The 25,992-nt window shown below is 60.7% G+C and overlaps 1 protein-coding gene across 6 annotated transcripts in view; it reads left to right on the plus strand.

Annotated features, from left to right (window-relative positions):
• Position 1: 1 nt before the first annotated feature.
• Positions 2–25,992, plus strand: part of PRR12 (proline rich 12) — a 40,932-nt gene continuing 14,941 nt past the window's right edge. The window contains exons 1-11 of one of the 6 annotated variants that reach the window (XM_084905761.1): positions 875–900; positions 1,741–1,845; positions 2,016–2,191; positions 2,380–2,419; positions 5,001–5,136; positions 6,183–6,332; positions 9,789–9,901; positions 10,782–10,943; positions 11,038–14,327; positions 15,396–16,056; positions 17,962–18,515. In XM_084905761.1, the coding sequence (XP_084761887.1) occupies positions 1,755–1,845; positions 2,016–2,191; positions 2,380–2,419; positions 5,001–5,136; positions 6,183–6,332; positions 9,789–9,901; positions 10,782–10,943; positions 11,038–14,327; positions 15,396–16,056; positions 17,962–18,515 (5,373 nt within the window). In that variant the 5' untranslated portion in view covers positions 875–900; positions 1,741–1,754. Of the gene's footprint in view, positions 60–731; positions 901–1,740; positions 1,846–2,015; positions 2,192–2,379; positions 2,420–5,000; positions 5,137–6,182; positions 6,333–6,623; positions 7,307–7,493; positions 8,105–9,788; positions 9,902–10,781; positions 10,944–11,037; positions 14,328–15,395; positions 16,057–17,961; positions 18,516–25,992 lie in introns of those variants that run through there. The other 5 variants (XM_084905758.1, XM_084905760.1, XM_084905759.1 and 2 more) reach the window with 5 other exon arrangements.

The raw sequence follows: 25,992 nt of genomic DNA on the forward strand, positions 1-25,992 counted from the left end.
CGGCGAAGGAAACCGGAAGTAAAGCTGCCCCTAGTCCCGGAGGTTCCTCATCTGTCTTGGTAAGTCTTCCCTTTTTCTCTTGCTCCCACCGGAAACCTAAGTGTCAAGTCGAAGGTTCCGGTTAGAAAAGCTGGCTCGAATTACGGGGTGCGCTTGGTGCGCTTAGTATCTACGAGGCATTTCCCGGGCCGGGCGATTTCCTGCTTGTACCCAGACAGAGCTTTGCATCTCTCCAAGCCCGAGTTTAAGGACTAATAATCACTTCCCCCAGACATTGGGAACCCACTTCTTAAATATATATCCACTTTTTTGTTGTTGTAAATAAAGAGACCATTAAGAGGGGACAACTTCTCTGTCCCCATTTCTAAATGGAACAATAGAGAAATCGAAAGCCAGAGCCCTTCGCATCACCCCAGGAAACAGGAATTTATTATGGCATACTCACTTGCCCCTAGGGGACCAAGGCATGCAGTTCCTGCCAGTTTCTAGATATATGGAAATCTGATATCTGGAGACCTAGACGTTTAGTTCCCTAACTTGGCTGGGCGCACTCCCCTGGGGAAGCAGGAGAGGAGCGGAGAAGGCGCCGATCCAGTTCCCTAAGTGCCCCGGGGGTGTCTTAGGCCTTCCTATAGGGCCCTGGACCTTAGGCCCTTCAATATAAGGTCCCTTTAAATATTTTGTCCCTTACCTGAGTCCCGCCCAGGGCAGGTAGTCGCAAACCCCGCCCCTCTGCCAGAAACCGCGACGGGGTAGGATTACAGAGAGCCGGAGCCAGCAGGGAAATCCCTCCTTTTTTCTTCCCTCCCCTCCCTCCTGCCCCTCTCCACAGCTGGCCTCAGCTGGCTTAGGAGGCCCCAAGATTGAGGAGGAGGGGACAGTGCTCACAAGTCTGGGCAGGTAAGTGAATACCCCTGGAGGCAGAGCCTGGCTTGGGGACCTTGGCATCTTAGGCTCCTTGACCCTTGGGGGGGGGGCCCCCGAAATGTAGGGCCCCCCAAGCCCAGGACTTCAGAGCCTCTTCCCCCCCCTCCCCCTGGACTCAGGAATCGAGGGCCCTGTTCTTGCCCTCGTCCTGTAATCTTTGATCTCTGTGGCTGGATGTGGCAATGGGCATAGAGACAGAGGGATGCATGTGGAAATAACAGGGAGGAAGGGATCCTGATGGCCAGTGGGCACGTTTAGGAGCGCTTACTGTGTGGCAAAGCTGTGCTGGGGCCGGCAAGCACCGAGGGGAAAAAGATGAGCTCCCTGCTCACGTCCTCGGAGGCGCGCTGCCTCTGCTGGAGTCCTGCTTCTGAACCTTGCAGACCGTACACCTTGGACAAGTCCTGTGACCTCTCTGTTTCCTCACCTATAAAATGGGGATAATAACAGCACTGTTGTGAACATTGAACTGTTATATAGGCAAACTGCCTTGAACAGAGTCTGGCCCCAAATACAGGCAAGGGCAGTATCTGCTATTATTATTATTATTATTATTATTATCATTATTATTATTATTCATGAGCCACCGCGTCCAGGCAGGGAGACCTTGCCTCTTTCGGTAGGGGCGGAGGCACTGGTCATCTATACCTAAGGTGACCAGACGCCCTGCTTTTTAAAAATGTGTCCTTCCAAACATCGGGACTTTTTTAAAATGCCGCCGGGCGCGGGACAAATTGTTAAAAATCGGGACTGTCCCGCCAAAAGCGGGACATCTGGTCACCTTATCTACAACCCCCCCCCCCCCCATTCCAGGTGGTCCGCAAAATATGAGGGGCAGGGGCCACCCCTCTCTGCTGCTGCTGTACCTGGGCTTGACCACCTGTCTGGACACCTCACCCAGCGGGGAGCAAGACCAAGGTGAGCTGCTTGGGGGGGAGACTCTGACGCCCACCTTCCCGGATCCTGGAACCGTGGTGTCTGCTCGCCTCCTCCCCCAGGGCCCCCCAGCACTCCTTCCGCTCAGGTTCGGCTCCCTCCATGTCCCTAGTCCTCCATTTTGTTCTGTCCCTCCTGTTCTCTGGGCCCAGAGGTGTTCCTGGACTCCCCCGAGGCTCAGAGCTTCCTGGACGGCCACCGCCGGGTTCGCCGAGCCAACCACTGGGACCTGGAGCTCTTCACGCCCGGGAACCTGGAGCGGGAGTGCATAGAGGAGAAGTGCTCCTGGGAGGAGGCCCGGGAGTACTTTGAGGACAATACTAAGACGGTGAGAGCCTGGGGGGGGGGCGCTCCAGGCCATCTTCTTCAGGCAGGGGGGGGGCCTGGCCTCAACACCCACCCACACACACACACACACACACACCCCGTCTCAGAAACCTGGGTGGCTGGTTGGGTGTGTAGGATCTGCCAGCTGACACCTTGTCTTCCCGCCTTCTGTACGCCCACCCCTTCCAGGAGCGCTTTTGGGAGACGTACATCCACAATGGCAAGGCAGGTGAGTGGGAGGCGGCTCAGGCAGTCCCTGCCCCTGGAGGCTGACCCGGCACTCCCCGCCCAGATCCTGCCAGCCCTGCCTGGGTTCCTGGAGGTGGTTAAAAGCGTCCTCTCTCTCTCTCTCTCTCTCTGATTAATATATTTTTTAATATTTTATTGGTTTTTCACAGAGAGGAAGGGAGAGGAACAGAGAGTTAGAAACGTTGATGAGAGAGACATTGATCAGCTGCCTCTTGCACACCCCCCACCGGGGATGTGCCCACAACCAATGCACATGCCCCTGGCCGGAATCGAACCTGGGACCTTTCAGTCCGCAGGCCGACTTGAGCTAAACAGGTCAGGGCTGATTAATAGTCTTTAACTTTGATTTTGAGAGAGAAATAGAAACATCAGTTGGCCGCCTCCTGCACGGGGATCTGACCAGGGATCGAACCGGCAACCTCTTGGTTGCATGGGTCACTGCTCAGCCACTGAGCCACACCGGCCGGGCAAAGCATCCTCTCTTTTGAGACGACAGGTGGGGCCTGAGGGAACCCACCACACCTCGTGGCCAGAGGTCCCGTGCTCCCAGGAACCAGGAAGTGAGGGTGGAGGGAGGGATTGCAGCCTGGGGCCTGTCAGGCCTCAGGCTCCGGAGCCGCTGGCCCACCTGGGAGAGCCCCAGCCCTTCTGCAGCGTGGTTGCTAGGGGGGGTTGTTCCCTAGCAACACGGCCTGGTCAGGCCAGGCCATGGAAACCTGTGCATCCTCACCGGACCAGTCTGCCCACCCTCAAACCCTCCCCTCTGAGGCCCTGGCATGGCTGCAGCCTTGCTGCTAACGGGGGGAGGGGCCGCTCCTTAGCAACGAGGCCCGGCCAGGCCGGACCACGGAAGCCAGCCTGCCTGCCACCGCACTCACTACCTGGCTGGCTTCTCCTCCCCGCAGCCCATCCCAGCCTCTGCCTGGTTGCTAAGGAGGCCTTCTCCCTAGCAACCACACCTAGCCACGCTCAGGGCTCGGGACCCTAGGCCTCCTGGCCACCGGAGGACCCCGCTTCCAGGCACCAGATGCCCCACCCCCTTGTGGCCTGGTTGCTAAGGGGTGGATGTACCATAGCAACAGGCCCTAGGTCTGGGCAGGAGCCCTCACATTGGTTGCTAGGGGGAGGGAACAGCGTTGCTACAGGCCTATGGATGCCTGGTTACTGCTTGAATCCACCTGAAACGTGTCCGAGGGCCTGCCTTCTCGGGGCAGCTTTTTGTCAAGAGGGCCGAGAGCCGGGGTTTGCTGTTTGAGGGAAGCACCTCCCTGCTCCCCCCGCCCCCAGCCCCCCAAGTGCTAAAGATGGACTGCCCAGCAGCAAGACCTAGCAGAGCCTCAGGAAGCTGGAGTCGTCCCTGCACACCCTCCCCTCCCCTCCCCTCCCCTCCCCTCCCCTCCCCTCCCCTCCCCTCCCCTCCCCCACCACGCTTTCCGCAGACACAGGCCTCGGTGTGCTAAGGGGGCTGCAGCTTGGGGAAGGGGCCATGTGAATTCTAGAGTCCCGGCCATCTGTTACTGGAGGAAGGTCGCTAAATTCCTCCACTGATAAGTGAAACAATTTTTAATGGATTTCAGAGAGGAAGGGAGCGGGGAGAGAGAGATAGAAACATCCATGATGAAAGAGAGAGAGTCATCGAGCGGCTGCCTCCTGCACGCTCCACCCTGGGGATCGAGCTCGCAACCCGGGCATGTGCCCTGGACGGGAATCGAACCTGGGACCCTTCAGCCCGCAGGCCAAGGCTCTGTCCACGGAGCCAAACCAGCTAAGGCGATAAATGAATTTTTTTCTAGCCTTCTGGTAAATCCTAAAGCTTTCCTGTGGGTTCTGCAATCCCCCCCAGAGTGGAGACCTCGCCCCTCCATAAAAGGGGCTGCATCCCAGAGGGGGGCAGGGTTGCCAGATAAAACACAAGAACTACCCCCACCCTCTTTCTGAGTTAAATTTCAAACACACATGAATCTTTTTTTTTAATTTTTTTTTTTAGTATAAGTATGTCCCCACTTAATAGATGGGATATATCTGTATTTAAAAAATACTTGCTGTGTATGTAAAGTTTTGTGGGGTGTCCTATATTATTTTTTGTTAAATCTGGCAGTGTTCAGGTGGGGGGGGGGTGCGGGCCTTGAGAGCTGGCCACCTGACCTCCCTACCTTACCTGCGATCTTAGGATCTTAGCAGACAGGATTGCTTAGGACGACGGTCTTGAACCACCCTCCAGGGAGGGGCTTCTGTGGTCGGGAAGGGGGGGGGGGGGGAAGACAGCTGCCATGTTTTCTAGTGCCCGTTGAAGGTATCGTAGGCCCTCTACGCATTTAATCTCATTGGATGTTTGCAGCCTGTCAGAGCGGGACGATGGTCCCATTTCACAGAGCAGGGAACGGAGGCCCAGAGAAATGAGCCAGGTCACCCAGCTGGGAGGTGGCCCCAGCTCTGCCCGGCGCCCTGGCCGGTGTCCCTCCCTCCGGAGAAAGGCCTTTGGATGTGGGGGGGGGGGGTGGCAGCCCCTGGGCAGTGGCTCCCTCTCCCCCCTCTCCCCCTCTCCCCGTCCCCCTCCACAGGGCGTGTACGAGTGGACATAGCAGGCCTGGTTGTGGGGCTGACGTCTGGCATCCTGGTCATTGTGCTGGCCGGCCTGGCAGCCTTTTGGTACCTACACTGGCGACGTGGCAGAAGCCAGCTACCCAGCCCTCAAGAGTAAGGGGACTTGGGCGGGGGAGAGGAGCGGGGGCTGGAGAGAAGGGTGAGCAGGGAGGGAGGACGGGCCAGCCGAAGGAGATGGGCCAAGGGTTGGGGACTGGTGGCCACTGCTGAGAGATCTGAGGACACAGCCCTGCGGAGAGTGAGTCTGTGAGGTGTGTCCGGTTGTGGCGTGTCTGTCTGTCTGTGTCCTCAGTACCTGGCACACAGTAGGCGCTCCATCAGCACTGACCGCCCGTCTTTTTTTTTTTAAATATATTTTATTGACGTTTTACAGAGAGGAAGAGAGAGGGCTAGAGAGTTAGAAACATCGATGAGAGAGAAACATCGACCAGCTGCCTCCTGCACGCCCCCCACAGGAATCGAACCTGGGACCCTTCTGTCCGCAGGCCGATGCTCTATCTGCTGAGCCACACCGGTTTCGGCTACCTCCTGTCTTTGCAGTACCGGGCGTCGGTGTGGTTATCAGCGTGTGACTCTTGTCTCTGGCAGAGCAGCAGCCTGTGGTCTCTGGGTGTCTGTGGGCGTCGGTGGTATGTCAGTTTCCGTGCTGCAGGGTGTAGCGAATGTTTGTGTGTGCGCGCCTGTAGGAGCTGTCTAGGTGTGTCTTTCTCGGTGGCGGTGGCGTCAGTCTGGGCAGGATGGTGGGTCGGGGGATTGTCAGGAGTCTATTGTCAGTGGGTGGTGTCTCCGTGCTGTGTCTGACTCCGTGTGTGTCCACCTGCCTCCAAAGGCTGTCGTCTTTTTTCCCCCCTTTCTCTGCCTGTCCCTGTGTGTCTGTGAATGAGTCTCTCTCTCTGGGCAGTTGTTGATTTCTGGGTCTGCCAGTCCCTGTGCCTCTGCCTGTCCTTTTGAGGTGCCTTTCTGCGCGTGTGAGATTGAAGGTGACCCTCTTTCTTTCTTTCCTGGCTCCTCACTCCCTTCCACATGCCCCCCTCCCAGCCCCAGAGTCTCTGGGTCCCTAAGTCCTCCCTCCTTCTCCCTAGGAGTCTTCCTATATCCCTAGGTTTCCCCCCTGCTCACGGTGCTCCTTCTGTTCCCAGGGCCGACCTCATCAGCCCTCTGAGCCCCCTCAGCTCTGCGGGCTCGCCCACGCCCCTGCCGCCGCCACCCCAGCCGCCGGGCCTCCCCACCTACGAGCAGGCCTTAGCGGCCTCCGGGGTGCACGACGCACCTCCGCCGCCCTACTCCAGGTGCGGGGGCGGCTCCTGCCGGGGGCGGAGCCATGGGCGTGGCCTGATGGGCGGGGCGGGGCTTGGAGCTCATTATTCCGGGCCGGGTTTGGGCGCGGGGGGCGTGGCCCAGCCACAGGGCGGAGCTTCCGAGGGGGTGGGCCTTGTGCCCAGAGGGCCTGGGATTGGCTGGGGCGCCCGGAGCGGTTCGCGAAGGTCTGGGTTGGCGAGGAAGAGGGTGGGGGGCGGGGGGTGGAGGGGGCGGAAAAACAGCCGGGTCTTTGACTCCCCACGGTGCCCCTCCCCACGCAGCCTCCAGAGGCCTCGGTGAAGGAGCTGCTTCGGAGCCGAGCCGGCTTCCCCGAACCATGCCCCAGATTCACACCGGATTCCGGAAGCTCTCCCAAGACTCTGAAAAAAAAACTGCGGAGCTGAACTTGGGGGGACGGGGGGTGCCGCGGGTAGGGGTCGTCCGGCTCGAGGCCTACCCTGCCCGGCACACGTGTTTCCGCCGCGTTCACTGGACTCACGTCTCCGCGAAAGTGTTCCCGCGCCCCGGCACCCCGCGGGCTCCGGCGCGTTCTTGACCTTGTGGGGGGGTGGGGACCCGTCATCCCCGCCCCCGGGGGCAGGCTCGGAGCCAGGCACGCAGGCCGAGTGTGCAGACTCGCGTGTGAGGTTGGACACGGCCACCTCCCTCCAGGGACACGGGACACACACACGCACGCACACGCAGGGCCCCGCCCGTGCACACGCGTGTCTCCGTGCGCTCCCCGCGCGCGCACAGGGGCCCTTTGCATCCCGGGGGGACGGGGGGGGGCATATTTGCAACCTTACTCATCAGGGGCAGGCTCTTCCCCCTCAATAAAAGCTCTTTGGAAAAGACATACACACACACACACACACACACACACACACACAAAAGTGAAAAAATGCAAAAAAAAAAAAAGGAAATAAACGGAATCGCGACCCCAGGCGCGTCTGCGCGCAGTGGAGCTGGTTGTCTGTGCTCGTGTTGCGCCCTCCACCCCCAAGCCCGGCCTGCGCTGTCTCTCGTTCTCCCTCTCCCTCTCTCTCTCTCTCTCTCTCTCTCTCTCTCTCTTTTTTTTTTTTTTTTTTTTTGCATTTGCACGGGATTGTGGGAGGAAGCGGAGCACAGCCAGACACCCCGCCGCCCGCCCCCCTCCCCTCCCCCCTCCCCCAGCCGCCTTGTGCAAAGATGGCTGCACCGTGAGCGCCGCGGAGGAGGCGGCGGCGGCGGCGGCGGCGAGCGAGCGAGCACCCAGCGCCCGCACCCACCCCGGGGCCGCCCGGGACGCCCCCTCCCGAGCGGCGCGCCCCCCCCCTTTCTCTCTTGCAAGCGCCGGGGCAAAGGCGGAGACAGCGGGGTCCCTCCCCCCCTTTCCCTCCAGGGGGAACCCCCTTCCCCCCTCCTTGGCTCGGCGGCTGCACCCCCTCCCTTGTCCGCCCCTCCGCCCCGTCCCCTCCCTCCCCTCCCTCCCCTGCCCGGGCCCTTCCCGGGCCTTCGGCGGCGGCAGCAAAGGAAAAAAGAGAGAGAGAGAGAGAGGGAGGGAGAGAGAGGGAGAGAGGGAGCGAAGGGGGGAACGGCGGCAGCAGCGGAGGGAGCGGCGGCGGAGGAGAGCGCGCGCGCCCCCTCCCTCCCTCCCGCCCCCTCCCCCTCCCCCCAATCTCCACCGCGGCCAATTCATGGACAGGAACTACCCCAGCGCCGGCTTCGGGGACCCGCTCGGCGCCGGGGCGGGATGGAGTTACGAGAGGTCAGCTAAAGCCAGGTGAGGAGCCGGGGGCGGCCCGGGGGAGGGGGCCCGGGGGCGGGGGCCGCGCGGAGCCGGGATGGCCCGTCCGGCCCGGCCCAGCCCGGCCCGGCCCGCCCGGTGACGCGTGCATCGCGAACTCCCCTCCGGCTTGCAAGGGAGCGGCCTTCCTCGGTTTGCAACGCCGCCGCCGCCGCCGCCCCAGTTTGCAAATTGCAAACTCCGCCGCCAAAGCCAGCCCCGGCGTGCACGGGGAGGGATGCAGCGGGTGTGTGTGTGTGTGTGTGTGTGTGTGTGGAAGTGGGGCTGCAAAACAATTTCGGACGGGAAAGGCCTTGGGAAAATGGGAGGGACTGGCGAGGCCAGGCCTGGATTTCCCCCCATCCTCGGATTCCCGGCTCGCCGACCCCTCCCCCCCGCACCCCAGGCTTCTGCGCTCGCAAAGGTGGCGAGGGAAGGGGAATCGGAACGTGGATCTGGGGGGCGCGCCCCCTCCCAGGTCCCATTGTTCCGGGACTTGCTCGAGGCCGCGCCACTCGGGCCTCACCCCCCCCCCGAAATTCCGCGCGCAGAGTGGGCCCGGCCCCGCCCCCTTCCGAAGCTGGGGTTCCGCGTGTGTAAGGCGGGGGCGGGGGGGGTGCTCCTGGTATCTGAGACACGCCCCCTTTCACCCCCCCCCCCCCGCCCCCAAGGCAGGGAATCCTGTTGGATGGCCAGGAGTGGAGTGTTTGACCTCTTTGAGTCTGGGCCACGGATTGGGGCCCCGGGGGTTTGTGCATTATTGCATGGGAGGATTGGGGTGTGTGGTTGTGTGTGTTGGTGTGTGTGTGTGTGTGTGTGTGGCTGGCAGTCTGTGGGCCTTCGCCTCTGCCCCTTCCCTGCTGTTTGTTTGTGTGGCGCCCTCACTCCTCACCTGCCCTGAGCCACCTCCCTCCCCCACACACCTGGGCTTCCCAGCATGGCTGGGCATGACCACACGTGTGTTCCATGTGGGGCTCTTCCCTCTGTATCTATCCATCCTCCCCCCATCCCCCCCTCCCGGAGTTGGATACTCTTTGCAACACATACTTGGCTTTGCGTGGTTCCATGCATTTGAACCTCAGCCCGAAGGGGGGCTGGGCGGTGTTCACGGTCGCACTTGAACCTGGTCCTTTATTATCCCCTTCCCCTCACCCCGCATCCCTCCCATTGAGAGAACGGCCTGCCTCCGGCTCCTGGCTGGCTCTGCACCAGCCCTGGAGGTCCGGGGCCTGTGTGTCCCCACGTGTCTGCAGGAGCAGGGTGTGTGTGTGTGTGTGTGTGTGCAGCCCTGGGGTTGGCCCCAGGTTTTGTGTCGCCAACGGGGTGCCCCCCCCTCCCATGTGGCCCCTCCATTTTCAACTCGAGGCACTTTCTCTGACTCCACCCTCTCAGGGTTTGTCTCAGCCTGGTGCATGTCGCTGTTTGTAAACGTGAGGCTATAGGGGGCTTATTTGCTGGAACTCGGGGTTCCTGACTGCCGCTGGGGCTCCAGTGGGGACCATTTCTATGGCCCTTTCGTTGGGCACCCCATTCCCTTCAGGGCCCAAGTTCCTTAAAAATATCCCGCTCCCCAATTCAGCTGGAATATTCTCCCCCAGCTCCCCGAGGGGTTTGCTGAATTCCGGAGGGCAGCTTAGGAGGGTACCCTAACGTCTCCCCCTCCCCACCCTCCGCCCCCCAGCTTGGTCTATGGCAGCTCCCGGACCTCGCACCCCGAGACGGACATCTTACATCGCCAGGCCTACGGGGCCCCCCACCCACTGCAAAGCTATGCCACCAACCACCACCCTGCAGGTACGGGGACGCCCCCCCACAATCCCGCTCCCACTGAGGCCGCCCCTCCCTCCGAGGCAGCTGATTGGCTGGGACAAGCCCCGCCCCCTCCTCATTGGCCTTGCCCCTGGCTCCCGGCCCGCCCACGTCTGTCCTTCCTCTGATTGGTTGGCCTGGAGCAGCTCAATTTCACGCCGGATTGGTCCGCCTCTGCTCCTGGCCCCGCCCTCTTCCCCTCCCATTGGTCCCATCCCCGCAGCCCCCACATCCCACCTTCTCTTCCAGCCTTTTCCTTGTCTCCAGCCCAGCCAATCGCTCCCTCCTGGGTTTTACCTGATCTCTGCTCCGGGTTCCTCTGAACTCTTCCCTTCTGATCGCCGTTCTTCCTGATTGGCAGTGATTCTTTGGACAGCCTCCTTCCCCCCTTAGATTGGCCCCTCCCTTATCCTCCTCCAGTGGCTCTGCCTCTAAGGCTTCTGATTGGTCCATTTTTATTATTTATTTCTATCCCAGTGAGACTGGGGAGTCCCATTTGATCGGGACCTTCCTGGTTGGCTCTGTTTTCCCTTCCCCTATTATTTGTTTTTCTGGATCCTTCTCACTTTGTCTCAACCCCTTTCCATGTGTCCTCTTAGTCCGACTGCATAGCTCCAGCCATGCCATGCCTTGTCCTTGCTGGAATTGCCCAGATTCTTTGGCCTCACCCTCTGCCTCCAATCCTAGCAACTCCCTGCCCGCTGGCTCTCTCACTTACTTCCCTTCCGGATTTTTCTATTCCTTTGCCTACCTTTCTTTTCTTGGGCTCCCTTTCCTGTGACCTCATTGCACCCCATCCTGCTTCCCCTTTCCACCCTGCCCTGTCCCCGGCCTCGCTGACACTCTGTCCCCTGTTCCTGGCCAGGCCTCTCTGGACTCTTTGACACTGGCCTCCACCACGCAGGCTCCGCAGGGCCCGACGCCTCCGTCATGAACCTCATCTCGGCCCTGGAGTCCCGGGGCCCCCAGCCAGGCCCCTCCGCCTCCTCTCTCCTCTCCCAGTTCCGGAGTCCTTCCTGGCAAACAGGTAAGCCCCCTGCTGCCGGCTTCACAGAGAGGGCTGGGGTGGGGCCGGCTTGTGGTCCACCCTGACCCGCGGTCTCCTCCTCCGTCACCCCCAGCCATGCACACGCCGGGCCCCACGGAGCTCTTCATCTCGGGCGCCCTGCCGGGTTCCAGCACCTTCCCGTCCTCCTCGGCCCTGTCGGCCTACCAGCACCCGGCCTCCTTCGGCAGCCGCCCCTTCCCGGTGCCCTCGTCCCTCAGCCTCCAGGACCCCCCGTTCAGCCCGCCCGCCAACGGGCTCCTGTCCCCCCACGACGTGCTGCACCTGAAGCCCTCGCAGGCGCCCACGGTGCCCTCCTCGCTAGGCTTTGAGCGCCTGGCGGGGGGCGGTGTCTTGGGGCCCGCCGGTCTCGGCCCGGCCCAGACCCCCCCTTACCGCCCCGGCCCCCCAGACCCGCCGCCCCCTCCCCGGCACCTCCCGACCCAGTTCAACCTGCTGGCTTCCTCCTCGGCCGCCGCGGCCGCCGCCGCCGAGCAGTCCTCCCCGCAGCTCTACAACTTCTCGGGCGCCGCCCCCGGGCCCCCCGAGCGGGCCCTGCCCCGCCAGGACACGGTCATCAAGCACTACCAGCGGCCGGCCAGCGCCCAGCCCCCGCCGCCCCCGCCGTCCGCCCACGCCCTCCAGCACTACCTGAGCTGCGGGGGCAGCTACCCCTCCATGGGCCACCGGGCCAACCTGGCCTGCAGCCCCCTGGGCGGCGGCGAGCCCTCGCCGGGCGCCGGGGAGCCCAGCAAGGCCGGGCCCAGCGGCGCCGGGGCCGGGGCGTCGGGCAGGGCCGCGGGCCCCGAGGCGGCCGGAGGAGGGGGGGCGGGGGGCGGCGGTGGAGGCTACCGCCCCATCATCCAGTCCCCGGGCTATAAGACGGGCAAAGGCGGCTACGGGGCGGCCGCAGGGGCCGCCAGCAGGCCCCCGCCGCCCCGTTCGACGGCCACCCCCAAGTGCCAGAGCCTGGGGGGCCCGGCCTATGCCACCGGGAAGTCCTCTGGGGCTGGCGGGGCGGGAGGCCAGGCCTATTCCCCCGGCCAGCCCCAGGGGCTTCTCGGACCCCAGGCCTACGGGCAAGGGTTTGGAGGGGGTCAAGCCCAGGACTTGAGCAAAGGCCCTAGCTACTCGGGAGGCCCCCCTCAGCCCCCAAGCGGCCCCCAGCCTCCGGGCCTGGCCACGTGTCAGAGCTACTCCCCCGACCAGCTGCAGGGGCAGCTGTACGGGGTGCAGGGGGAGCCGTACCCCGGCCCGGCCGCCCACTCCCAGGGGCTGCCCACCGCCAGCCCCTCCCTCAGCTACAGCACCGGCCACTCCCCGGCGCTGTCGGGCCACGGCGGCGGCTGGGGCCCCGGCTCCCTGGGCGGCGGCGGCGAGGCCAGCCCGTCCCACATCATCCGGCCGCTGCAGTCGCCGCCCGCCTCCTCCGGGCGCCCGCCGGGGGTCGGCTCTCCGGGGGCCCCCGGCAAGTACCTGAGCTCCGTGCTGGCCTCGGCCTCGTTCCTGGCGCCCCCGGGAGCCGGCAGCTACGCGGCGGCCGGGGCGGGCGGCTACAAGGGCAAGGGGGACGGCTCCGAGCTGCTGGCCGGCCCCGGGGGCCCGCCCGCCGAGCGCACCGAGGACGAGGAGTTCCTCATCCAGCACCTCCTGCAGGCGCCCAGCCCCCCGAGGACCTCAGGGGCCGACGGCCTGGTGGGCGAGGACGGGGCGGCCGACGCCTCCAAAGGACTCGGGGGCAGTGGCGGGGCCGGGGGTCCCCCGGGCGCGCCCTACGAGCTGGCCAAGGAGGACCCCCAGAGGTACCACCTGCAGAGCGTCATCCGCACCAGCGCCAGCCTGGACGAGGGCGCCACGGCGGCCCTGGAGCTGGGCCTGGGCCGGCTGAAGGAGAAGAAGAAGGGGCCGGAGCGGGGCGGGGAGACCCCCGAGGGGCTGGCCACCTCGGTCGTCCACTACGGGGCCGGCGCCAAGGAGCTGGGGGCGTTTCTCCAGAAGAGCCCGCCGCCCCCGCCCCCGACGGCCCAGCCCGCCCCGCCCACCCCGCACGGCCTCCTCCTGGAGGCGGGAGGCCCCGACCTCCCCCTGGTGCTGCCGCCGCCGCCCCCGCAGCTGCTCCCCTCCGTCCTCAGCCACACCCCCAGCCCGTCCTCCAGCACCCCCAAAGTCGGAGTCCATCTCCTCGAACCGGCCGCCCGGGACGGGGCGCCCCCGCCGCCCCCGCCGCCGCCCCCGCCGCCGCCCATGCCTCTGCAGCTCGAGGCTCATCTGCGCAGCCACGGGCTGGAGCCCGGCGCGCCCAGCCCCCGCCTGCGGCCGGAGGAGGGCCTGGAGCCGCCGGGGACCATGCAGGAGCTGCTGGGGGCCCTGGAGCCGCTGCCCCCCGGGCCCGGGGACGCCGGCGTGGGCCCGCCCAGCGGCGAGGGCAAGGACCCCGCGGGCGCCTACCGCAGCCCCAGCCCGCAGGGCCCCAAGGCGCCGCGCTTCGTGCCGCTCACCTCCATCTGCTTCCCGGACTCGCTGCTGCAGGACGAGGAGCGCAGCTTCTTCCCCACCATGGAGGAGATGTTCGGCGGGGGCGCCGCCGACGACTACGGCAAGGCCGGGCCCCCCGAGGACGAGGGGGACCCCAAGGCGGGCGCCGGGCCCCCGCCGGGGCCCCCGGCCTACGACCCCTACGGGCCCTACTGCCCCGGCCGGGCGTCCGGAGCCGGGTCCGAGGCGCCGGGCCTGGGCCTGGACCACGGCAAGCCGCCCGAGCTGCCGTCCACGGTCAACGCCGAGCCGCTGGGGCTGATCCAGAGCGGCCCCCACCAGGGGGCGCCCCCGCCGCCGCCGCCGCCGCCCGAGCCCAAGGGCGGCCTGACCTCGCCCATCTTCTGCTCCACGAAGCCAAAGAAGCTGCTCAAGACGTCGTCCTTCCACCTGCTGCGGCGGCGCGACCCGCCCTTCCAGACGCCCAAGAAGCTGTACGCGCAGGAGTACGAGTTCGAGGCCGACGAGGACAAGGCGGACGTGCCGGCTGACATCCGCCTCAACCCCCGGCGGCTGCCCGACCTGGTGTCCAGCTGCCGCTCCCGCCCGGCCCTGTCGCCGCTGGGGGACATCGACTTCTGCCCGCCCAACCCCGGCCCCGACGGCCCCCGGCGCCGCGGCCGCAGGCCCACCAAGGCCAAGCGCGACGGCCCGCCCCGGCCCCGCGGGAGGCCCCGCATCCGCCCGCTGGAGGCGCCCGCCGCCCCGGGGCCGGCCCTGTCCTCCGCGCCCGCCGACGGCGCCAAGAAGCCCCGCGGCCGGGGCCGAGGCCGGGGCAGGAAGGCCGAGGAAGCGGGGGCCCCCCGGCTGGAGCCGCTGAAGCCGCTGAAGGTGAGGGCGCGCGGGGCCCCAGCGCCTGAGTCCTAGCGGGAAGGGAGTCCTGGAGGGTGACTAGGGATATGGGTTTCTATTTCTTTTTTATATTTTCATTTTTTAAAATATTTTTTACTGTTTTTAAAAAATATATTTTATTGATTTTTTTACAGAGAGGAAGGGAGAGGGATAGAGAGTTAGAAACATCGATGAGGGAGAAACATCCATCAGCTGCCTCTTGCAGGCCCTCTACTGGGGATGTGCCCGTAACCAAGGTACATGCCCTTGACCGGAATCGAACCCGGGACCTTTCAGTCTGCAGGCCGACGCTCTATCCACTGAGCCAAACCGTTTCCGGCTCTTTCTTTTTTATATTCTTATTTTTAAAAATATTTTTACTGGTTTTTTTTTGTTTTGCTTTTTAGGGAAGGGAAGGGAGAGGGATGGAGAGAGAGAGAGAGAGAGAGAGAGAGAGAGAGAGAGAAAGACAGAGAAACACGGATGATAAATATCACTGATTGGCCGTGTCCTGCATATCTCCCGCTGGGGATCGAGCGTGCCTCCTGGGCATGTGCCCCGACCAAGGAATCAAGCCAGTGATCTCTTGGTGCCTGGCTCAAACCCCAACCACTGAGCCACACTGGCTCCGCTGGTTTATATTTCTAAAACCTGCGAGGGGATGACTCTAATTGGGCTGAAATGCCAGGACTGCGATCGGAGAACCGACACTCGGGTTCTAGAGGTTGGCGTTGGGTTCTTTATGGCGGATCCTAGATGCCTGGGCCTGGGAGGGTGAGAGGGAGGGAGGGAGGGAGGGGCGGAGCCCTGGGCTCCCGGCCTGGGCGAGGAGAGGCCAGAGAGTAATAAAAGGATGGAACCGAGTCCTGTCCTCCTGCAACCCCAGGGCGTCCGCGGACTTGAACTCAGGGACTCATGGGCCGCGTCTGGGGACTTCCACGTCAGGGTCTGATGTCGGGAGGGGGCTGGGGTTCTGGACGCCTGGGTCTGAGGGAGGAGAGAGGGGACTTGGGGCTCGACTCTCGGGCCCTGACCCCCTCCCCCCCCCCCCACTGCTCCCGTATCTAGATCAAGCTGTCCGTGCCCAAGGCTGGCGAGGGTCTGGGGGCCCCGTCGGGGGACGCCCTGCCGGGCGCTGACCACAACAGCCTGGACTCGAGCCTGACGCGGGAGAAGATCGAGGCCAAGATCAAGGAGGTGGAGGAGAAGCAGCCGGAGATGAAGTCCGGCTTCATGGCCTCCTTCCTGGACTTCCTCAAGTCGGGCAAGCGCCACCCGCCGCTCTACCAGGCCAGCATGACGCCGCCGCTCAGCCCCCCGAAGGGCGGGCCGCCCCCCGGGCCCCGGGGCCTGCAGCCGCCGCCCCCCGCCGGCCCCGGCGTGCCGCACCCGCCCGCCGGCGCCTTCGGGCTGGGGGGCGCCCTGGAGGCGGCCGAGAGCGAGGGGCTGGGGCTGGGCTGCCCCTCGCCCTGCAAGCGGCTGGACGAGGAGCTGAAGCGCAACCTGGAGACGCTGCCCTCCTTCTCCTCGGACGAGGAGGACTCGGTGGCCAAGAACCGGGACCTGCAGGAGAGCATCTCCTCGGCCATCTCCGCCCTGGACGACCCGCCCCTGGTGGGGCCCAAGGACTCCTCCCCGCCGGACGGCCCACCCTTGGCGACCGAGGCTTCCGTCCCGGGGCCGCCCCCACTCCCCGGGCTCCCCTGTGCCAGCAGCAATGGCACGCCTGGTGAGCTCTGGGATGAGGGGCCGGGGGAGGGAGGGACAGGGCTGTCTGTTAGGGATGCTGGGAACCATTATGTGGAAGGGACGCTGGGTTAGGGGGCGTAGATTTGCATATCTATGGCGGGAGCGCTGCTGAGGGCACACAGGTGTTTTGAGAAAGGGGTGTGTTTTTTTTCTAATCTGCCCACAGGGGCTAAGTAGACGGGCGGGGGAGCCCCCGAGGTAGGCACTGGAGAATGCTGGGGGACAGGGCAGGTTATAAGTGACGGGGGCAGCTAGCTGGTCAGGGGATACCCGGTGAGCTTTTTATTTTTATTTATTTATTTATTTTTAAAAATATTTTTAATTGATATTTTACAGAGAGGAAGGGAGAGAGATAGAGAGCTAGAAACGTCGATGAAAGAGAAACATCAACCAGCTGCCTCCTGCACACCTCCTACTGGGGATGTGCCCGCAACCAAGGTATATGCCCTTGACCGGAATCGAACCTGGGACCCTTCAGTCCGCAGGCCGACACTCTATCCACTGAGCCAAATCGGTTTCGGCTATTTTTATATTTTTTAATATATTATTGATTTCAGAGAGGAAGGGAGAGGGAGAGAGGAAGAGAAACATCAGTGATGAGAGAGAATCATTTGATTGGCTGCCTCCTGCACGCCCCACACTGGGGACTGAGCCCAAAACCCAGGCATGTGCCTTGGCTGGAATCAAACCCGGGACCCTTCGGTCCACAGGCTGATGCTCTATCCATTGAGCCAAACCAGCTAGGGAGGGTGGTTTAAAAAGAGACCGGAACGCTGACTGGCCTTGTGGAAGGCAAGAGGGGCAGGCGGTGGGCATGGCGGGTGTGTAGGGGTCTCTGATCTGAGGGTAGCAGGTGTTGGGGTTTGGGTGTGGAGCAGGGCATTTGGGGCAGTTAATGAGGGGGCCTGAGGGCTCAGAGAGGGATGTTACAGAGACCCATGAGGAGTTAGCACAGAGGAGGAGGGCATCGGTTACTCTGAGAATGGAGGCGGACGGGTGGAGGCCTCGGGGGCCTGGGCGGCAATAGAGGCAGAGGGCTCATCACGGGAAGGGACGTGCATGTTTAGGGACGAGAGGTTCCGGGGGTGGCGATGGCATTTGGAAACAGGCAGATCAGAGCAAGGGATTTCGAAGGGACTGGGCCGGGGAGCAGGGGAGAGATGGCCAGAGTGGGGGACAGTTGGGTGAGGACAGAGCTTTAACAGCATAGAAGACTCCTGACCATGATGGGGGCGTGGGTGGGACGTGGGCACTGAGCGATGGTGTTGGGATACAGAGCACAGAGACGGGGTCTTTGGAGGCTGGGAAACAGCAAGGACCGTCCGGGTGGGAGGACCGAGGAGGACATGGGAGACAGAGGTCACAGGGACCTGGGCTCCCTGCGGGTGGGTGTCTGTGGAGGTGCGGATTGACGGTCAGGAAGGTGACTGGACAGGTTAGGAGAGCAGGTGACCAGACGCCCGTCCTGCTTTCTAACAATTTGTCCTGCGGCGTTTTTTTAAAAAAAGCGGTTCGTCTGGTCACCTTAGGTTAGAAGAGCAGGTCAGATGGGAGGCTTGGAGGGGCCAGGGCGTAAGAGTAACAAGAAAAACAGAGAAGAAAAGAAACGGAGGTGAAGGGCGGGTTGGGGGCAGGGATAGCCCTGTGTGGGAGCTGAGGAGCTGAGGAACTGTCTCATCAGGAGGGATGTCTGGGTGCGGGTGGGGGTGGGTGGGGGGCGGATTGGCGCCCTAGAGGAGACTGGGCAGGAGCTGGGGCACCGCTCAGTGGCAGCAGGCCCTGGAGGGACATGCGGACATTGATGGAAAGCAGGCTGGAGCTCGGAGGGGGGAGGAGGGAAGGGGGGCCCTGGGGGTGCAGCCCTGATGCTCCTCTCGCCCCCCAGAGCCCCCGCTGCTGGAGGAGAAGCCGCCGCCCTCTCCGCCGCCCGCCCCAACGCCCCAGCCGCCGCCCCCGCCGCCGGCCCTGCCCTCGCCTCCCCCGTTGGTGGCTCCGGCTCCGGCTCCGGCTCCGGTTCCAGCTCCTCCGGCTCCGGCTCCGGCTCCAGCTCCTCCGGCTCCGGCTCCGGCTCCATCACCGGCTCCCATGCCCGCTCCGGCTCCGGCTCCGGCTCCGGCTCCGGCTCCAGCGCCTCTGGCTCCCGCTCCCGCCCCGGCCCCGGCGCCCAGCTCGCCGCCGCCGCCGCCTCCGCCTCCGCCGCCGCCCGCGCTGCCCTCGCCCCCCGCCCCGCCGCCCCCGGCCGCGCCGCCCGAGGAGCCCGCGCCGTCGCCGGAGGAGCCGGAGCCGCCGGACGCGCGGCCGCTGCACCTGGCGCAGAAGCAGGAGGGCGCGGCGCTGTGCGGGGACACGGACGACGAGGCGGGCGAGAGCGGCGGCGAGGGCATCTTCCGCGAGCGCGACGAGTTCGTCATCCGCGCCGAGGACATCCCCTCCCTCAAGGTGAGGCCCGTCACCCCGGGGACCCCGGGCGCCCGCTGGGGGCCGGGCTGGGCGGCGGGGACAGCGCCCCCTGGAGGCCGGGCTGGGCGGCGGGAACAGCGCCCCCTGGAGGCCGGGCTGGGCGGCGGGGACAGCGCCCCCTGGCGGCCCCCCGGGCCCTTCGGAGCGCACAGCCCGCGGGGGCTGGGGACCACAGCCTCTGAGATGCTGTTCCGTGTGTCTGTCCCTAGAACGAGCTAACCCCGCTGCTAACGGTTTACTCTAGTTACCCTGGGGGCCGGGTGACAGTGAGGTTACAGCAAAGCGGGGGAGCTCTGGTCCCTGGAGGGTGTTGCATGACGTAACTGTGGACGTGACGTCACCTGTGATGCCATCGCCGATGGGCTGGGCATGCCTATGTGTCGGGCACAGCTGAAACCTTTTAGGCAGATCACTGCTGCCCATTCCTCCACACCAGCCAGTTCCAGCCCCGAGGGCAGCCCTAGGCCTGGTTCATTAGCATATAGCCACACCCACTCATTTGCGTATCACTTCCGACTCATTAGCATATAGCCACACCCACTCATTTGCATATCACTTCTGACTGTTTTCCCCCACGCATACTCAGAGTGGGGCGGTTGCAGCCGGCCTCGCTGGCCTGCAGAGCTCTGACCGCATTACCTGTCTGCCCTTTGCAGGTTTGCTGGCATCTGCGGTGCTTGGCTCCTGGGCAGGTTGAGTTGGGCGGGAGGGTTAATGCAGGATAAGTGCTGGGCAAGGCCCCGCCTACCTGGTTTGGCTCAGTGGATAGAGCATCGGCCTGTGGACTGTGGGGTCCCAGGACTGCAGGGTCCCAGGTTCAATCCCAGTCAAGGGCACATGCCCTGGTTGCAGGCTTGATCCCCAGTGGGGGACGTCAGGAGGCAGCTAATCCATGATTCTCTCTCCTCGTTGATGTTTCTCTCTCCATCTTCCTTCTTCTCTGAGATCAATAAGAATATATATTTTTTAAAAAGTGTTCACCTCTCTAACTGGTTTGGCTCAGTGGATAGAGCATCAACCTCCGGACTGAAGGGTCCCGGGTTCGATTCCGGTCAGGGGCATGTACCTTGGTTGCCGGCACGTCCCCAGTAGGGGGTGTGCAGGAGGCAGATGACCGATGTTTCTCTCTCATCAATGTTTCTTGCTCCATATCCCTCTCCCTTCCTCTCTGTAAAAAATCAATAAAAAAAATATATAAATTTTTTTATATATGGCAGAGCAAGGAGGAGGCTGAGCACTCGGTAGGGCAGGGAGCCATTGAGTACCCCGATGGCGACCCCAGAAGCGGAGGCCATTCTCCACGCGAGTCGTTGTCCCTGGCTGGGTGCTGACGAGGGGACAGGTCCCATGTTCTGGCCTCGGTGTTCGCTGTCAGGTTTCATTTAACCCTGGGTGGTGTTGTTCCTCACATGCAGACGGGGCGGATTAATTGTAAGGTGATGACCGTTATTACACCCTTTATGGGGTGTTTTATGAGGTGGACGTTGTGTAGTTTCCTGACGTTATTTTTAAGCCATTTCATTGCGGGGAGAGGAGAGCGAATAGAATCCCGGGGCTGTGTGTACCCATTGCTCCGCTTTCACCATCGTCCCCTCCGGGCTGGTCCTGCTCCCCCTGCCCCACCCCAGACAGCATAACCTTTCACCCACATTTTATCATCTCTTTTGGCATGCAGTTTGACACATTCCAAAGAACGGTCATGAGGGATTTGTAAGTTGTAAAGCAAAATGCTAGCCGAAACCGGTTTGGCTCCGTGGATAGAGCGTCGGTCTGCGGACTGAAAGGTCCCAGGTTCGATTCCGGTCAAGGGCATGTACCTTGGTTGCGGGCACATCCCTAGTAGGGGGTGTGCAAGAGGCAGCTTATCGACGTTTCTCTCTCATCGATGTTTCTAACTCTCTGTCCCTCTCCCTTCCTCTCTGTAAAAAATCAATAAAATGTATTAAAAGATAAAAATAAAAAAATAAAGCAAAATGTTAGAATGAATGCTTTTTTAAAAAATATATATTTTATTGATTTTTTACAGAGAGGAAGGGAGAGAGATAGAGAGCTAGAAGCATCGATGAAAGAAAAACATTGACCAGCTGCCTCTTGCACACCCCCCACCGGGGATGTGCCCGCAACCAACATACATGCCCCTGACCGGAATCGAACCTGGGACCTTTCAGTCCCCAGGCCAACGCTCTACCACTGAGCCGAACCGGTTTCGGGTAAAATGAATGCTTTTGTCCCACCACCACTCAGCCATCCACCAGAGCGATCCCAGGGCCTTGAACCTCGGGTGTCACCCCCTGGCCGGTTCTCCTGCGTCCCCCTGGGCCGTACCGCCTGGCAGTGCCCTGTGTACATGATTTTACCCTCACGACCTCTGGGGCCCATTTCGCCAGTCAGCCTGGGACAGGCGAGGGACGTGTTGAACAGGCACCCGTAGCAGGAACCGGGGCCCGGCCTGCATGGCTTAGGGGTTGAGTGTCGATCTATGAACCAGGAGGTCACGGTTCGATTCCCGGTCAGGGCACAGGCCCAGGTTGCAGGCTCCATACACAGTATGGGGCGTGCAGGAGGCAGCTGATCAACGATTCTCTCTCTTCATTGACGTTTCTGTCTCTCTCTCCCTCTCCCTTCCTCTCTGAAGTACAAAAATAAAAAATAGTAGGAATTGGACAGGATTTGGGGCACGTCACAGTCAGAATGTAGTTTAATCTTTTTTTCCCCTTTAACTTTGGGATCCTGTGCATGCCACGAAGTTGATCCTTTGCTCCCTTGTGAAGTGTACCATTCAGTGACATGAAGTATATTATATTGTTGTGCAAAACTGTCTCCAAATTTTATCTTTTTCTTTTCTTTTCTGGCTATAATTTTTTCATAGACTTTGTGTGGCTTCATATGAGTATTGTGTTATATATCCTTTTCTGTTTTTAAGGGATCTTTTCAACAGTGTGTATAAGGTAGTAATTAATTGTTCTTTGAAAGTTTGTTACAACTACCTATAAACCTGTCTAGGGCTCGGGGGGCAGGGTAGGAATTTTAATAATAATTATAATTTTTTTGTTTTGTTAGTATTCAGCTGAGGATATTTTTTCCTTTTTTTAAAATTTCTTTATTGATTAAGGTGTCACATATTTGTCCTCAACCCACCATTCCAATCCTCCCCCTTTTTTTTGAGAGAAAGAAAGAGAGTGGAAGGGAGGAGGAAAGAGAAAGAAACTCCGCTATAAGAGAGACACATGGGTTGGTTGCCGCCCACACTGGCTCCCACAGGGCCAGGGATCAAACCTGTAACCCAGATATGTGCCCTTGACTGGGAATCGAACTCACAACCCTTTGGTGCATGGGCTGATGCTTTACCCACTGAGAAAAACCAGCCAGGGCTGCAAGATTTATCATATATATGTAGGTAGGTAGATAGATAGATAGATAGATAGATATTTCAGAGAGGAAGGGAGAGGGAGAGAGAAACATCAATGATGAGAGAGAATCATCAATCGGCTGCCTCCTGCACGCCCCTCACGGGGGATCAATCCTGAAGCCCAGGCAAGTGCTTGACCGGAATCAAACCCGTGACTCGTCAGTCCGTAGGCCGACCCTGAGCCAAATAGCATGGGCTCCAAGATTTATCTTTATAATCTACCTTCCTTTTTTTTTTAAAAAAATATATATTATATTGACTTTTTACAGAGAGGAAGGGATAGGGACAGAGAGTTAGAAACATTGATGAGAGAGAAACATTGATCAGCTGCCTCCTGCACACCCCCTACTGGGGATGTGCCCGCAACCAGGGTACATGCCCCTGACGGGAATCGAACCTGGGACCCTTCAGTCTGAAGGCCGATGCTCGATCCACAGAGCCAAACCAGTGAGGGCCTACCTTCCTTTATGTGGGATTATTATCCCCATTTCCCAGGGAAGGAAACTGAGGCACAGAGCAGTATAGCAGTGTTGTTCCCAAGCTTTTACAGCTGGGCCCTGCCCGCAGCCCCGCTGCCCTCAGCACGGACCCGGCGGCGCTCTGCAATTCCGTCCAGCACGGAGGACGGAGCAGCCAGCGCTCCTGGGCGCTCAGCCCTGGGCCCGGAGCAGGGCTGTGGGCAGGGACCGCGGCTCCCAGTTTACAGACGAGGAAGTCCACGATCAGAGAGAGGGAATCATTGGGCTGCTGAGCGCTGAGCCGGGCCTGGAGCCAGAGCCATCTGACACCACCTCCCGCTGGCCTGGGGCAGAGGAGGGGGCTGGGCCAGGACTCGGCGCTTAAAATACAACACACACGTGTGCGTTAGCATGGGGGACGCACGGCCTCGGGGCTGGGCCGCCAGTGCAGATGTCGGGGACTCGATCGTGTGCCCGGAGTCGGGGCAGGCAGGCGGCATGGTTGTGGAGGGCCTGGCTCTGACTGGCCTCTGACCGGTACGAATCTCTGCCGCCTCTGAGCTAGACGGGTACGGAACCTTCCTGGGCCTCAGTGTCCCCATCTGTAAAATGGGCTGATCGCACCAGTAGCTCCGTCATGCAGCGTGAGGGCCCGGGCGTCACGGCTTGCTCAGTGCTCTGACCGCGGGTGGCACGCTGAGGTGTCCCGTAAGCTTTGCGTCTCGTATTCATCGTGTTGATCTGGGGGCATCTCTGGTGTAGAGCTTCACCACGTCTTTCTTTTTTCTTTTTTTCTTTTTTTTAATATATTTTATTGATTTTTCACAGAGAGGAAGAGAGAGGGATAGAGAGTTAGAAACATCGATGAGAGAGAATCATCAATCAGCTGCCTCTTGCACACCCCCTACTGGGGATGTGCCCGCAACCAAGGTGCATGCCCTTGACCGGAATCGAACCTGGGACCTTTCAATCCACAGGCCGATGCTCTATCCACTGAGCCATACCGGTCCCGGCCGCCTCGTCTTTCTGTAGGCCCTTGTGCTAGGCCAGAGAGCACATATGTTTGGCTTTGTAAACCACTTAGGGTCTCTGACATATGATCTTTACTTTTCCTTTTTTTTTTTACAATTTTTAAAAAATGTAGAAACCTCTGAAACCGGTGTGGCTCAGTGGATAGAGCGTCGGCCTGTGGACTGAAGGGTCCCGGGTTCGATTCCGGTCAAGGGCATGTACCTTGGTTGTGGGCACATCCCCAGTGGGGGGGGGGTGTGTGTGGGAGGCAGCTGATTGATGTTTCTAACTATCCCTCTCTCTTCCTCTCTGTAAAAAATCAATAAAACATATTTTTTAAAAAATGTAGAAACCGCTTAGCCAGCATGGTTGAGCGTTGACCTGTGAATCAGGAGGTCCCGGCTCTATTCCTGGTCAAGGCACAGGCCCGGGTTGCAGGCTCCATCCCCAGTGTAGGGTGTACAAGAGGCAGCCGATCAGTGATTTTCTCTCGTCATTGATGTTTCTCTCTCTCCCTCTCTTTTTCTCTCTGGAATCAATTAAAAAAAAACCCACATATTTTTAAATGTAGAAACCATTCTTAGCTCTTAGATGTATAAATATGGGCCAAGGGCCATCGTTTTTTTCCTAGAGCAGTGGCAGTCCAATAGAAATATCATGAGTCATAACCATCATTGAAACTTTCTTGGATCCACATTTAAAAAAAAAATGTTTTATTGATTTTTAACAGAGAGGAAGGGAGAGGGATAGAGAGTTAGAAACATCGATGAGAGAGAAACATCCATCAGCTGCCTCTTGCACACCCCTCACTGAGGATGTGCCCGCAACCAAGGTACAAGGCCTTGACCGGAATCGAACCCGGGACCCTTCGGTCCGACGCTCTAGCCACTGAGCCAAACTGGTTTCGGCTGGACCCACATTTTTAAACAGTTAAAAGAAGGGTGAGATTAGCCACAGGAATGTCTTTCCTTTAACCCAGCCTATCTAAAATAGCATTTCAGCCGAAGCCGGTTTGGCTCAGTGGTAGAGCGTTGGTCTGTGGACTGAAGGGTCCAGGGTTCGATTCCGGTCAGGGGCATGTACGTTGGTTGCGGGCACATCCCCAGTAGGGGGTGTGCAAGAGGCAGCTGGTCGATGTTTTTCTCTCATCGACGTTTCTAGCTCTCTATCTCTCTCCCTTCCTCTCTGTAAAAATCAATAAAATATATAAAATAGCATTTCCACATGTAATTAATATAGAAAAACGTGTTTTACGTGGTGTGTTGTGCTTTTTTTTTTTTATACCAAATCTTCGGGATCCAGTGAGTATTTTACACCCGTAAAACATTCAGATCAGCCGCATTTCAAGTACTCAAGAGCTATATGTGGTGAGAGAGGGGCTGCGGACCCATCTGTAACCTGGGTGTGATCATAGTCACTCTCAGTTCTTGGGGAGGATGAAGACTTAGCAGGATGCAAACTCTGAGCTCATGAGAGTTGGTTGGATGGAGAATAGTGTGGGGAGAGTCTGGGAAGCATGGGCAGCTTGTGATGGGCAGGGATACGAGGAGTCGGGCCTTGGCCAGCGAGCACCGAGTCTGGAATGAATGGGAGACTGTGCTCTGGGTGGCTCTGCAGGGAGGTGGCTGTGGAGGTGTCAGTTCTGGAGACTGTCTGCCCCCTGCATGACTTCTGTGACGGGGACTCCCCTGTTAGTGGACCTCAAAGGCTCCCTGGGTCTGGCTTCCTCACCTCCTGCTGCTGGCTGTCCTCCTCTCAGCTTGTCACGGTTCAAACTCCCAGGGCAGAATCTGATTGGTCGAACCCAGCCTTTCGGGGTCAGTGGGCGTGGCCACGTCCCTGGTAAGTGGAAGTGAGTGTTGGCATGAGGAGAGGCAGGAAGGACATGGCTTTGGGAGGAACTGGCACTGGTTGAGGAGCTGGCAGGGACGTTTGCCAGTTGACTGGGTCCGATGATGGGGGTGGGGGCTGGGGGAGCACTGGGAATCCTGGGAGAAAAGTGATTTGAAGGAAGATGCCAAGCCCAATGGGAAAGCAGTGAGCCCAGGGACTTAGTCCAGCCAGCGAGTCAGCTGACTCCTTAGAGGAAGCAGACAGGCAGTGGGGAGAGGCAGAGGTGGGTGGTTTTCTCTGGCGTGGGGCGGGGGGATGGGAGCACTGATGGATTTCTCAAGGGCTTCTGAGAACTAGAACAGGGCACATCCTAGTCACAGTGAGAGAGGAAAGCACCCCCGGTGGGGGACTCAGCATATGCAAAAGCGTGGAGTTCAAAAGTATAGGGCTTGCTGAAACCGGTTTTGCTCAGTGGTAGAGCGTCAGCCTGTGGACTGAAAGGTCCTGGGTTCGATTCCAGTCAAGGGCATATACCTTGGTTGTGGGCACATCCCCAGCAGAGGGTGTGCAGGAGGCAGCTGATCGATGTTTCTGGCTCTCTATCCTTCTCCCTCCCACTCTGTAAAAAGTCAATAAAATATATTATTAAAATAAATAATAATAAAAAAGGGTCTGGGACTTGCTCCAGCCAGTGTGGCTCAGTGGTTGGGCATCATTCTATGCCCCAAACGGTTGCCAGTTCAAT

Source organism: Pipistrellus hanaki (assembly GCF_964339955.1).
Source record: "Pipistrellus hanaki genome assembly, chromosome: 15".
NCBI lineage: Eukaryota > Metazoa > Chordata > Mammalia > Chiroptera > Vespertilionidae > Pipistrellus > Pipistrellus hanaki.